At 39.5% G+C, this 14524-nt stretch overlaps 1 protein-coding gene across 2 annotated transcripts in view; it reads right to left on the bottom strand.

The window, feature by feature from the left end:
• trappc9 (trafficking protein particle complex subunit 9) overlaps positions 1-14524 on the bottom strand; it is a 209979-nt gene that overhangs the window by 155731 nt on the left and 39724 nt on the right. For both annotated transcript variants that reach the window (XM_084379821.1, XM_084379820.1), the window contains 3 exons: positions 12470-12555; positions 4128-4254; positions 3797-3929 (listed from right to left, as the gene is read on the bottom strand). In XM_084379821.1, the coding sequence (XP_084235947.1) occupies positions 3797-3929; positions 4128-4254; positions 12470-12555 (346 nt within the window). The remainder of the gene's footprint in view (positions 1-3796; positions 3930-4127; positions 4255-12469; positions 12556-14524) is intronic.

Consider the following 14524-nt stretch of genomic DNA (forward strand, 5'->3'; position numbering starts at 1 on the left):
GAAGAAATACTCAAGAAAACTTCAGGCTTCCTGTCGATCCACTTTTTGATCAATCACTGATGTAGCACCGCACACACCCTCACACCAGAGGGGCAAATTATTCTGCAATTTTCCAGGGAAGTTTTCCAAGTACAGTGAAACGCTTTGGTTTCGTAATCCTCCATATTTTTGAGGTCTCGAGATTGGCAAGTATGGCCTACAGTATACAGCATACTGTACATGCCACGAAGAATGTAATAGTCCTTTAAAGAGTAAATCCAAACGTAGATGTTTGTATTTCTGGCCACATCTCAGTCAATGAAATCATAGCAAAGGATTCTCATCAACTGTGGAAAGCAAAACATCTGCAGCTGTTGCTTTAAGTTTTAAAGAGCTGCTGGCATCTGTTTTGGTAAGTTATGATATAAATACAGAAGCAAATATATATAGATGAACGTGGGTGTTCTCTACAACTTTACCATGTCTCATCATATATGCACATGTTCAGTATCGTAACTGTAATATACCACAAACCCTCTGCCTGAGGCTAGAATTAGAATGCCAGTCATCACCAGCTGCCTTTACTTTTTTTCTGAACTTGACAGCGGGTCAACACAAATATAACTCTTACTGATATTTCAAATGCATTTTTAGAGATGTATTAGAGCACTGGAGGAAAATAATGAAAACTCTAAATGTTTTTTTGACTATACCAGCAACATGCATTGTTTGCATTTTATCAGATATTTCCCTCCTTTAAATTCAGTAAAATGTTTTGTAAAACATTGTTGAAGGCACAGGGCAGATCGATGCTCTGAATCATTCAAAATGTTGTAAATAACCAAAGCGAATGTTAAACACCGATGTTAGTAATGTGAAAAAGAGAAACTGTAAGAACTGAAGCTTTTTGCTGGGGATAAGAAGATTTCTGTGAAGTCAACAAGGCACCTTTCTGACAACAGTCAGAGCTGAAGATCTACCTGTGGACTCAGCCAAGGGACCACATATTAGATTTGAAATCTATTTGCTTCATGTATCTGCTACAGTACTCCTCAACGCTGGCGAATAAAAAGATTTTCCACATCAAAAGCTTCTGAAGTGCTGTACTTACAGGCATGACCTAAATAGTGGATTTTGCAGCAGCTCCACTGTCAGAATGATTTACAGCACTCCAACTGCGTGCTTTACCTGCTGTATTTTTCTAGTAGTAATTTAACCCATGATTTCTCCTCTTATGTTTCCTACTTCTACTGCATCCAAAATGTCATTCCACCTTACAGGTGGTACATGAAAACAAATGCACTGGCTCCTCTCAGAGAGTGCAGCTATTTCTGATGGAGGAAAAAATGCTCTGTTATAGATATCAACAGTTTTGTTAGAAGATACACGGCATAGCCTTCCACTGTGTTGTTTTGGTTTGTCCCGTATTTCAGGTGCTTCAATATACAAGAGCATGAACAGTGTATGAGTTAAATGTGCTGTGCTACTTACTTGTTAATCCTCACTTATACTCTAATTTGAACATTTTAAAAACAGTAATGCTAACTATTATCAGCTTTAATTGACAGTTTAAGTCACAGTCAATTTCAAGTTTAAAGTATTTTATCAAATCCAAATTTGAAATAAATACTTTTGCCAATGGCATTATAAACACCTGTGGTTAGATTTTATTTTAAAATGCTGCTCATGATCAATTTGTCTATTTTTATGGCCACTGTTAATCTTAGTGTTGGGGTAAATGTTCGAACGAGTTCAATGTTAAACATCTGGTTTCTCAATTAAATGGTCGGGTGCACAAATCCTGGACCTGATCTGACCTTTAAGCAAATGACACTGCTAGTTTGAATGAAATGCTGCCCAGCATCAAAGGATGAACTAGAGTTTCCATTACTGACTATAATATTACAATATGATTATTATAGAATAACTGAAGTGTGTATTAGTTGTGACTTTTAGCCATGTTTTTATCCATAAAGCCTTTTTCTTTCGAATCAGAAAGATACTTGAACACAAGTCAATGAATATTTGATAATGTGACCAAAGAAATAAGAAATAACCTAAGATTCAAACCTCTTCACAGACACTCTCCAACATGTTAAATCTTCAGGGCAAACACTGCACTTAGCATGTTGAAAACATTCAAACTGGTCTTGGTAAATATCTCTCTTTCATTCGGCATATGTGGGTTGAAAGTGAGTTGATTCTTCTGCATCATTGTCGTGATAGGATTTGTCATAGATCAAACAGGCGAGTGCCACTCTGCTGAACAATTACCTATTGTTTCTTTTTGGAAACTGAGTATCAACACTATCCGAGCGGAGTGCAGTCTGTGAGTAGCAAGACAGTGACACATTTTTCATTGTTTTGGCTCTGGACTGCAGCACAATGGATCTGAAATAAAATAATGACTATGAGTTTAAAGTGCTGACTTTCAGCTTTAAGGGTGTTCACATCAATCGTCGGGTGAACAGTGCCAGACTCGTTGCCCTTTCTTATTTTTATGGCCAGACAGTGCAATGTTCTTGTCTTGTCTACAGTCAGTCACATGACCTCAAATCAACACAGCATGTGTTTCACTTACTGAAGACCAGAATGAAACCAAAAGGTCCAGACACGAGTAAGTGACTGCAAAGGTTTTGCTACAAAAAATCTTATAGGTCAGGCAGGCAGACAGCATTATATTAGCATTGTTGGGCAAGAATTCCATAACAACCTTTCAGTGTTATTGGAATTCAGGTGGTCTGATAGAAAACTAGACTTCAGCGCCTCCTTTAGACTTTGTTTTCAGGCTTTAGAAATTCTAGCCTGCAACAGGAGACATAGGGACATTTGAGAGGGAGGGCGTTCCTATTGGCTGTTCTACAAATGCCATTGGATGCGAACGTCACTTCAGATGGTGAAAGCCTCAGTCCTGCAGAAAACTTGTCATAAATATCCAGTTCCTTCTTTGCCTACAACAGCATATAGTACAAAATATGGTGTCAACACGTCCCAGCTCCACATGGAGCTTCAATGCCATGGAGCTTGTATCACTAAGTGACAAAGACACATGATGACAGTGGAGGATAACATTTGAGGTGGAACAGTAGTGTGTGTATGTGTGTACTAGCCATGCAGCTTTCACTGGCACAAAGCTGAGGATGTCCAATGTAACAGCCAAATGATGCATCGACCCTCTCACAGAGAAATCAGGTCCTCCTCTGTTTCTGGCCTTCACCGACTGTGACTGAGGCTGTCAAAAAGGATGTCTGGACCATCCTCTCATCCCGCTGTTAGATGGCATTGCAGATGCCTAGGGCACTTTGCGCTGGGGCCACAAAGTGCTGGAGGCATGTCAATGAGAAGACAAGTCTAGGCAAGAGGGGCTGGGGTCTTGGTGAGGGTCCCAACACGGGCAACCAACCCCTCCTGTTGGATTCTGAACATGTGGGTTTGGTGGGAGGGGCTTTGCGGAGTAATATTAGGCAGCAGAGAGAGGGGTGGAAGGTTTTGCACTGTGTATGTTCAAACCTCTGAAAGCAGCTTTGTATTTATCTTGATTTAATGATCATAATTTTGTCCCAGGTGGATGTGAACATACTTATGTCTCATTTCTGATCCAAAGTGTATAGAGCTCACAAAATGAAAAAATACGTCACTGTCCAATTTTCTGCCCTGTAAACCAGTCAAATGATCCACTGTGGGCATTACCAAACTCTGCATAAACACGCCTCTGTAGCCCTGCCTGTCTGACTGTGTGTAGTTTTAATATGAATCTCATACCCACAGCTTTCTGGACTAATTATAACCATGAAAATGACTCAGATGGTGTACTGACCGTGGTAGTGATGTGCTGAGCTGGAGACGAGGAAGGGAGGGAATGACTTCAACCAAGCAGCCACTAGTCTTCACACCAGCCAGGCCCTCCAACAGACAATCACTGGTGACACCAAACACTGACGTGTGGTAACCTGGGTTCAAATGCAGATCAGAGGAAACATTTAGCTGCAGTGGATGATGTTTTTAAGAACAGGAAGTTAATAGTTAAAATCGAGGCTAAAATTTGATTCTGATACCAAAGCGCATGCAACAGAATTCACAGCTAATTTGTCCACATCATTATTATGTGCAATGCTAGAGTAATGGAGCAGGTTTTCAGTTGGACTCACCATTGACAGTGATGTTGCCAGCTGTACGTGGAACGCCAACCAGAGTGACAGGGTACAGGCCAGACTCTGCAGGTAGAGACAACGCAGCAGGCAGGGATTCAAACTCCACTCCAGAGGTCAGCAAACCCTGAAAACAAGTTGGGAGAGCATGGAGCGTGATCAAAATGTTATGCTAAACTTTCATGAAAGCATAAAGGACACAGAAGTAGAATCCAATTCAAATCAAAATGACAAGTTCTTGGCAAATGATAGCATGAGTCAGCCGAGATGAAAAGGTGAGAATAAAATATGTAGTGAGACCACACCAACTTTGAATCTGTGTGCTTTTTGTGAGCACAAGCTTAACCAAAGGGCCATAGCTGTAAAAATGTCTCTTTAAAGTTATGATGAGAAAAGTGTCTTTTTCACCTGCAAGGCTGGGTTAAGAATTAAAGTGTAAAATCCTTGACTCCTCTGTATGGAAAGCACTTTCATCACAAAGAGCACTTCAGTGAGAATGTTTTGAGATTATCAGTCTTTAAAGTCGGAAAAAACTGGCAACAAAAAAAAACAACCTCGACAAATAATAAAACCTCTCAGCTCTCATTTGATTCTTTGTGCACTCCATGCTAACATGTCCCCCAGAGTGATGTGCAGCTGTCTGATTCTCCCACAACAGTTCAGTGGGAAGCATCTCTCAAACTGTTTCATGTGATTCATCATCTTAATCTACCCATGATGTCCTGAAGATTAAATCTCTGTCACCACGAGATGGCCATTTACATTGGAGAAAATTGCTCTCCATGGGAAACGGCTGCTTGAGCCATGTGTGCGTGAGAACTGAGAGGTGAAAATAACAGCTCACAACACAGGAGGAGGACAGATCAGACAGGTTTCAAATTCAAGCCAAACATTCTCACTAGGTGTGACTGTGACATCTCATGCCGAGGAGTTTTGTTTTTATACATTGGGAAACGTTGAGCTGGGTTTCCACAGGGATTTGAGCCCTTGAACAAATATTTTGGGTGTGAAACTCAGAAATACCAGTTACATAAAAGAAATGCTCAAAGGACAATTCAGATTTCCTACAACTTGGCTCTTGTTATTGCAGTTTTGTCCATTATTGTATTGATTATACTAACATTGTACTCATGAAAGTAATTACTGAGATCACAAGGCCAAACAATCAGACGGGTTATTTGCTGACCCACCACATTCCCATATCAGCCAATATAGTTCATACAGCAATATTACCAATAGGAAGGAAAGCAAAAACTACTGAAAATAAAATCAAAGCTCTAATAAACTGGACTTATGCCTGTGAAAGACCTCATATCTAACCTCAAAAATGTCTTATTGAACATCCTGTAGTGATACCACCATCTGTTGCTGAGTGCCATATTAAAAGGGAAGCAAATGCTCCGGGTCAATGAACAGCACCGTCAAATTCACTGTTATCTTATGAAACAGTAATTAAAGGTAGTTTTCACCCTCCTGCTACTTGTCTTGCATAAAGCTGTCTGTAGAGAGATAGAGGAATATAATACATGTATACGATACTGTCCCTGTAAATATATTATCTTCACCATGAAGCCACTACCATAACTGTAGTTCCTGAGCAGTGTGTTTCTGTATGTATTGTAACATTTGTCACTTTTAACAAATCTAAATGCTGTTTCGCAAAAGTCACCAATTTTCAACAACACTAAGGCCAAGTTCAAGCCAACTTTATCTCTTAGTCCAGCGACACAGTGCTCAACTTTTGCTGGAACGCAACATAACGTGCGGCGGTGGCCAATCAAATAACTACAAGCATAAATTCCAAGTGGATTATATGCATCATGGATTTCTACTGCTTTGTGATAAAAATAAATAAATAATGCTGCCACAATAACTTTCCGGAGTTGTATGATCCTGTCTCAAAGTATTATGAACCACTGTGCAGTGTTGGCATCTGATAAGTCTTCAAAGTTAGTTTCTGGATCAGATGTCTTCCAGGTACCTGAAATAACACCCCACCCCCATCATGAGCCATGTTCTGTGAGGCTAAATCAGCACTGTAAAATAAGTGCCAATGTAAACAAGCAGATATGTTGCAGATATAATGTTGAACATTTTCACTCTTAAGCATTTTAGCTCGCTAGCCAATTATTAGCGCTCACCTTAAAATACAGCTGAGGTTGATAGGAATGTTCTTAGTTTAGCAGAGATTTGGCCATAAAGAACAGGAAAACTCATTTTTGAAGGAAGATTCACTGCAATTCATCCGGTTGTTAAGGTATTTTAGTCTGGACCAAAGTGGAGCCAAGCTGCTATCAATACTGAAAGTCATCATGAATAACATTATAACTTCAAAGCAATATGAACTCTGGGCTCCGGGCTTAATCTCAACCATGGTCTCTTCCTCTAAAGTCAACATGCCAGTTTCACTTGCTGATATCCATACATTTCTGTGATATCTGATGAAAGGTATGTGAAATGTAACTCTGGGTTTGGTACTGTACTTACAGTAAATGCTTTTACAAGTATGCCTGGGAATTTCATTTGATAGATTAGCATTTGTAAAACTACCTCAGCAGTCTGAACATTCTGTTGTTTCTGTCTCTCGGCTTAGCAGCTGGCTGTGATGTCAACTGCAGAATTTCAATAGGCTGTGATAAAAGAAATCAACAATACGATAGAAATACACTGTCTAGTTTCCTCATTAGCAGTCAGACGATACCTGCACGTGGCTTTAAAGTCTTTTTGAATGTGTGTTTTGAACTCATGCCCCCCAGAATAACTGTATTTACATTCTCAGTACGCACTGGTTGGTTGCACGAGGCAGACTGAGGTGACGTAATGACTGCATCATTCCCTAACAGCAGACACTACCTCACTAGAGGGAAGGCTGCCGGAGAGCTGAGCCAGTGAGGTACCACAGCTGTGATTTAAACTCTCCTTGCTTTCACTTCAGGACATTACACACCTTTATTGGACAGCAAAAGTATCAGTGTTAACCTATTGGAAATAGTTCATTTTCATTCAGCCTTGAAAAGGTTAATTAGCCCTTCACTAACAATAACGATTAGAGCATCTGCAAAGTGGATAGTATTGTTTGAGCTGGTGTGCAGACACTTCATTGTACAACACTGGCAGTATGCGGTTAACCTTTTGTTTTGATTTAACTATTGCCATGAAAATGGTATGATTACTATTTGAGTATTTCTTTGTTCTGGCACATAACTGCACATCTGATAGCAACAAAAACTTCACGCAGAGAAAGCCAGACACAATAAAAAAAATACACACCCCCAAGACAGACATTTCTCTTTGTACTGATTTAGCTCATAATTTCACCACCCCACGTTAAATAAAAATACCTTTTAGCACTTTTCTCAATCGTACCATATGATTTTATATATATTATTTTCTTTTTTCATTATTGAAGTAAAGGATGAAAACATCTTTACTGCAAATAACTAAACTGAACTGAAGGACAAAACTCAAGGTGTTATTTTTTTTGTTCTTGTTTTGTGAACAAGTAAATAAATATCCAAAACTTATTTGTGGGGAAAATGGCTGAAGCATGTGACGGTGACCCCTCTGAAAATGAGGCGGTGGGGGTGGGGGTTGTGGTAAAAAGCACTACTTTAATAGAAAATCAATAAAGCACAAAGCAAAGCTGGGTATTAGTGCTGAAGTCGTGTGGTGACTGAGAAAGAGGGCTCGTCTTGCCAAACTACAGGGTCACCTTGATGACGGAAGACGGAAAAGTGACCTTGTGTGTTTGTTTCCCAGTGTGTTTCAGAGAGCTGGTTTATGTACAGCGGATGGATGGTTGTTCGGGTCTAACGGCAGTCACTTTGTCTGGGGTACAGAGGAGCTTTTGGCAGCTTGCGTCACCCTGTCTGTCACTACCTGCGTGACTATACAACACCACCTGAGGTTCCCAGCTGCCATGGAGCTGTGAAGGGCTTCAGCCTCCATCTGTGAACTGATCAATTCACCTTTAGGTGGGGAAGACATCTAATGACATCCTCATTACTATCTGACCTTGCCTGTTTGACTGTTTCAGCTCACAGCAGTAGTACTGTAACTCCCTGAACTTCAGATGACACTCAAATCACTCATCAAGTGCGTACGCCAACAAGGTCCTTCAGGCTTTTTTAAGTTTGGGTCTGCAGAGCATTCTCATTAGAGTCCTTCTGACTTCCTGCTGCCCCCTCACAGATGAGAATGCCACAAAAAATAATTTACTACTACTGCTACTAATAACAACAACAATAATAATAATAATACTGTTAACTTTATTCATAAAACACCTTTAAAAACAGAGTTTACAAAGTGCTTTGACAGACAAAGCAAAAGCAGGAAACTCAGGAAGAAAATTCAATAAAATAAACGATAACATAATAGAATAAACAAAGAAGTTAAAACATAAAGTCAAAACACAAAAATGTCAATATGAATAAATACAAGATGATAATAAAAAAGACAATATATCATAAGACAAATTAGAAACAGATAAAAGGATTAAGAAGAGTGAAATAACTAAAAGGATAAAAAGCCTAAAAGGAATTTTAAAAAAAGAAGACAACTTTAGATAACAGCAAAACTATATTTTTTTAAGAGGTGACTTAAAGGAAGTTACTGATTTTGCGAGCCTTATCTCCTCATGTATGTCATTTCAAAAACAAGGAGCCCTGATGGCAAAGCAAGATCACCTGAGGGCCTGAGAACAGGCTTCTATGGGGTCAGCATTTCCGCTACGTATATCTTGGGGCCAGACTCTGCCGATCTTTAAAAGTGATCTGTAAATTCTTAAAATCCGTTCATAATTGCACAGGTAGCCAGTGGAGAGAAGCCAGAACTAGGGCGATTTGATGTTGTCTGTTAAAACCAGTGAGAAGGCTGGCTGCTGCATTCTGGACAAGTTGGAGGTGAAAGAGAGACTTTTGTTTATGCCATACAGGAGGGAGTTACAGTAGTCGTAGAGTGCATGATTGACTTTTTCCTGGTCATACAGTTCTTAAAAATGTTTTAATATTTGTGTTATTTTTTTAATTATATAAAAAGTAATTTAGGAATGTTTGTGAAAATCAAAAAAAAAAAACCTTCATTGTTTTTAAATGTCTTGTAATTTTTGTGCAGGGGACTCTTTTTGGACCCAAGTGTCTTACATGAATTCAATTTTGACAAAATCATTAGGGGACTTGGCTGCAACTAACCAGTATTATCATAATGAATGAAAGCTTTTTGTGCCTATAAATGTGAGAAAATAATGCAGATTTATTCCTGCTGGCAAACCTATGATCTCCATTTCCCGAGGGCTCGGACATTCACAAAAACAAACGATTAACTTTTCACATGACTCATCCGGCCTCTATCAGCCCCAACAACTTCAAAGCACAATCAAAAATTTAAATAAATTAATCGTGTGGCTATTACATGCACAGGCTTATAATCACATCATAATCAGCAACATGAGATGTTTTTATCCAGATGTTATTAATGAAGCACAGTTGAAATGTAAGAAAATTATATAGTAATAGTTGCCTGCATGACATGTTGTGCCCATCTTGTATGATTTTGACAAATATTTTTACACAATCATTCTACTGTAATTTGAGGACATACACGACAGCAGACAGCTAAACTGTATGCCACAGCAATTTCCAATGAGATGAAGAGGGAGAGACGGCGCCTGGACGCTGTGGGACTAAAGATGTGACCCTCGACAGTTCATCGCAGAGTTTATAATTCTGCAGCGCAGTAAGGACACAGATGTTGAATCGTGGAGACGAGTGTATATAACGCAGCTCAATCTGTTTGTTGCCAGTTAATGGTCTGCTGTATTTCCACACAGTTCACTGAACTGTAGTTTCACTTTTGAAATTAGTCTTCATGATCAAAGTTTTTATATCATGTCAACTTTATTGCCATTACACTCCATCCACTCGTCCACAGCTGTCTCTTTTTTTTCTGTGAGTCTGCATCACACTGTTTTTAAATCAGTAGATGGTTTTATAATTCGTTGTTTTAGGTGTTGCTGCAGTCTCCTCAGCAGCCTAAATGAAGCAGTATATTTCGCCTGATTAACAGCACAATAAGAACGTATGAATTTTCAAAGATGCATGTTTAGAAGTCCCTCTTCAAATTGTAGTTTCGCAACAACATCCGCCCGCACATTGCTTAATTACGTAGCCTAGTGTAAGTGCAGTTGGATTCTCTCAGCACAGCAGCTGTCTTTTCCTAAGTCCTTTTGAATTCTCCTGTCTCCTTTCCTTGACCTCATGACGTATTGCATTGGGGTAAAGTGGTTAGGAAAGCACTTTTCAACTGCAGCCCCAGTGTTGCTTCTCTCCTGTGTTCTTGTGTTCCTGTGCCCCTCCCCAGCCTCATTTTCCCACTACACCTGTCTTGCATCAGCCTCATTAGACCTGCCCAGTGGTTTTACCAGCTTATCAGCTCCTTCCCTACTCTCCATTCCTCTACTCATTCTCCTCACCTGTGTTTCTCAGCCTCTCTCCACCTGCACCTCATCCTCTCGTTAGTCTAGTTTATATTCAAGTCCAGTCATTAGTTCAATCTTTGTCGAGTCGTCTGTCGTGTTTGCCTCTTCCTGCTGTTCAGTTAACCTGTTCCCCTGGTTTATTTTGGAAAAACAGTTCTGCATCTGCTCTACCTGCCTGCTGCCTCTTGCATTTGGGTTACCCTTCTTTGCTCTCAGGATGACAATACGATTCAATGATGTATGTGTTTATGGTTATCTACGTTTGTACTGTTCAACTTGCCATTTATGTTTGATAAATCTATATTTTTAGAATACTTTAAACATACGTGTGAAACTTAAGGAATGATGGCGGGATGGGAGACTCGGTTGTGGAAAATGTCCAAGGTAACATCTTTGCATTGGTCCAGTGTCCCAAACCAAAAGTTATTAAAGTTACAAAAGCATTAAACAACAAATCCTCAGATTTGAGAAGCTGGAAAAGGCAAATGCTTGGATGGTGAGACAAATGGTTTAAACGATTAAGTGAGTATCAACTACTTTTTGAATTTTCCTGAAGTTCTGAATAATTATTTTCAACGATGAAAGTCAACTAGTCTCTGCATGTCTAGAGGGATGAAACACTTTTCTCTACCACAGCCACGCTGTGATCTAGTAAGATTTCTCTCAGTGGAGAGAAATCTTACTAGATCACACACAAACACACACTCGGAGACAACTGGCTGGAGATTCCACCTCCAGTTTAAACCCTTTCCAGATGCTCCAAACTGGAGGTCGCCTGCATTTCCTGTGTCTATAACAGCATGTGCTGTTATCAGACGATGCAGGGTGGCTAAATAAACCAGCAAGACCTGTCCAAGTGGATTTGGCATCAGCTCTGAGACAGCCACCACAATTAAGAGGCCACTGTCTCCGTTCACACTCTGCCGTGAAACTTTCATGGCAATTTGTTCTCGACTTTCCAAATAATTACAGGCAACATCGCTTTTGACAGGTAGTACATTGCATGCAATGCTGTGTGTGCCGCTGCTATGTAGCAGCTGAAGGTAGGCCTATCCCTGCTGGTCTGTTATTGAGCCTGATGATTGCTTTGCATTTCAAGGTTGTCTCAAATCATTGCATTCATAAACAGACACAGCAGTGAGCAGGAACAACAGCAATTTATTTGGTATTTTTTGCACCCTTGAACCTGAAAAAGTGGCTCAACTAGTGTGCATTTGTGTGTGTTTGAAAAGGAATGATAATGGTGAGCAGAGTAGAGAAGTTAGAAATGGATGTTGCAGAGGTGTAGGTTTGCACTACCGTCAGAGGTCCTTCAATTAGGAATTGTTTGGAACTGAAAAAGCTGCAGTCAACTGGCAGCTATTAGACAATACAATTAGACTGGACTCCCTGATGTCTGACGGCCCTTTTCAAACTTTATTTTGCGCAGAATAGGAGCTCAAATGGTCTTCTGCTTACCTCAATATGGAACCTATCTGGTCTGACAGGATGGTATGTGAAACAATAAAAGTAATGGCACTACAGGGGGTGTGTCTCTCCCTAGTGATGTTTTCTTACTGTCAGGAGTGAGAGGAGTTTGTTCTCATCATCTCATACAATCATTACGGTATTAAACTGTCAAAAAAGCTTTTAGTGGCCATAAATTAGGCTATCAAGGATGATGACAAAGCAATTCCACTTGCCCCGTTGCAATTGATAGGTGGATGCGGGAGGACTGTTTGGATTTTCTAGTGTGAGAAAAGCACATCAGCAACCTCCTGCTTTCACAAAGCTGTTGTTAGATATTAAATAGGATTTATCAAGTATTTAAATCACTCAATGCGCCTTCAAAGCATGTTGAAGTTTTGGTGTAATACATTTCACTGACCATGTTTTCCACACGAAGTTCGTAAGGCATCGGGTTGTAGACCATGAGCTGCACTTCACAAACATCTCCCTGAACCCACTGGAAGTCTGGGAAAAGAAAAAGAGGACATGAATACATTAGAATAAGATATCAGTGGTATTACAACCCATTTGTAACTAATGAGCTGAGAAAAATACACCATTAGACCCCATTGGTATTAAAGATCAAAGGCAACACTCAGTGATAGATTATGTAAATAAAAACAAAGTCTAATAGAATATACAACAGTCCCCTGATTAATTTTTAATTCCTGTAAAACCAAAATGAATAATCACAGATTGCCTGAAAGCTCATCTAGTTTGTGTTTCACTTCAGTTAAACTGCATCAGGCTTCTTTAAAGGACTACGCTGACATTTTGCTTTCTTGATGGGAGTTAGAACAATATTACCAACCTCATATGTGTGCATCCAGTATGAAGCTACAGCCAGCAGCAGGTTACCTTAGCTGAGCGTAAAGACTAGAAGGGGAGAACAGCTAACCTGGCTCTATCCAAAGTTTATAAAAACACTGCCCACACACACAAAATTGACAATGTCTAGTTTCACAGGGACCTAGTTTCAAGGTTCGATGTTTTTACAATATACAACATAGGGTTTACAATAAATTGGAAGTTCTAGTCCTACAAACTATCAACTATCAAACGCCTATTTTATGGTGGAGTGTTGAGGATGAATTCAGGAGTCTCACAGCCTGAGGAAAGAAGCAGGTATATGGGTACAGATGATGTTGCGGGGGGTAAAGCTGTAGAGCCTTCTGTAGAACCACACCATCACCTGTTGACTCTTGCTTTATATCTAGCATACTAACATGAGACTACAGTGGTGTCTATCTTCTCATCTAACTCTCATCAAGAAAGTAATTAAGCATGTTTCCCAAATGTCGAACTGGAAACAAAATCTTCCTACCTGAACCACTAAAGCCCAGTAATGAACATGTTTCCATTCCTTTTTCCATAAGGAAAAGGAAGAAAAACAACTGTGAAGGGTTATGTGCTGGTCTATTTCTTGTTTTTATATATTTTTTTATTCTGTACATTTAATACCTCAAGGCTTTATCATCCAAAATCCACTTTTGGGCACTCAGATCAAATAGTAGCCCTTTGGTGAAAAAATTGCAATCTGGGACTAGAGTTTTTCCTTACCCGAACCAAGGGTCTAAGGACAGAGGGTGTCATATGCAGTACAGATTGTAAGACTCCCTGAGACAAATTTTTGGGCTATATTAATAAAATTTGATTTGACTTCACTTGAAATGTGACCCACAAGTCCAGTTAGAGTAAAAGATGCATGAGCTTCGTTCAAATGAATCAGGCTGTGTTTCTGGAAAGTCTTCTCAGAAGTGTGGAGACCATTACAGCAGCATATCAGTGGCCAAGGTTTAGAAAATAAAAAAAGTTCAGTAATCTCATAAGGTTATAATATGCAGGTGTACACATATGTGCATACTTTGGGCAATGTAGTGCGTATACATTTAATACATCGTGAAAAAAAATCATATTAATTTGAACAGATGCTAAAGCTGTTACTGGCATGATATAGAGCTGCACAATAAAATCAATTATTATGGTAAATGTAAGAAGCACAGAAGCTGTAATGTTTTGTTAAAGGTAAAATGTGCAAGAAAACAGCGTAATTATTAAGTACTATAGTGCTGCAGAGATGTCCTGGCCTATTTGGTGAGTGAAAATGAAAATTGTGATGCAAAAACAATCATTCACACAAATCCTGAATCATATTTAAATATATGTCAAAAAAATAATCGCAATGTGACCATATCGTGCAGCCCAACATCAGGACCTTTACAGCGGTCCATTGTTAGTTAACAGAGTGAAAAGAGTCTATTGAGCTTTTGTGTAACAGCAGGGATAAAGGGATCAAACTATGTCACAACTTAATTAAACAGGCTGTAAAAGGCAGGTTTACATTGCATCATGGGTGCTCTGCTCAGATTCTTTTCTAAGGTTCAGATATTTCAGAAGTATTCAGAGAAAAGATGGAGTAATTGATTTCCTGAGA

The sequence above is a fragment of the Pagrus pagrus genome, assembly GCF_965226575.1.
Source record: "Pagrus pagrus genome assembly, chromosome: 17".
Lineage (NCBI taxonomy): Eukaryota > Metazoa > Chordata > Actinopteri > Spariformes > Sparidae > Pagrus > Pagrus pagrus.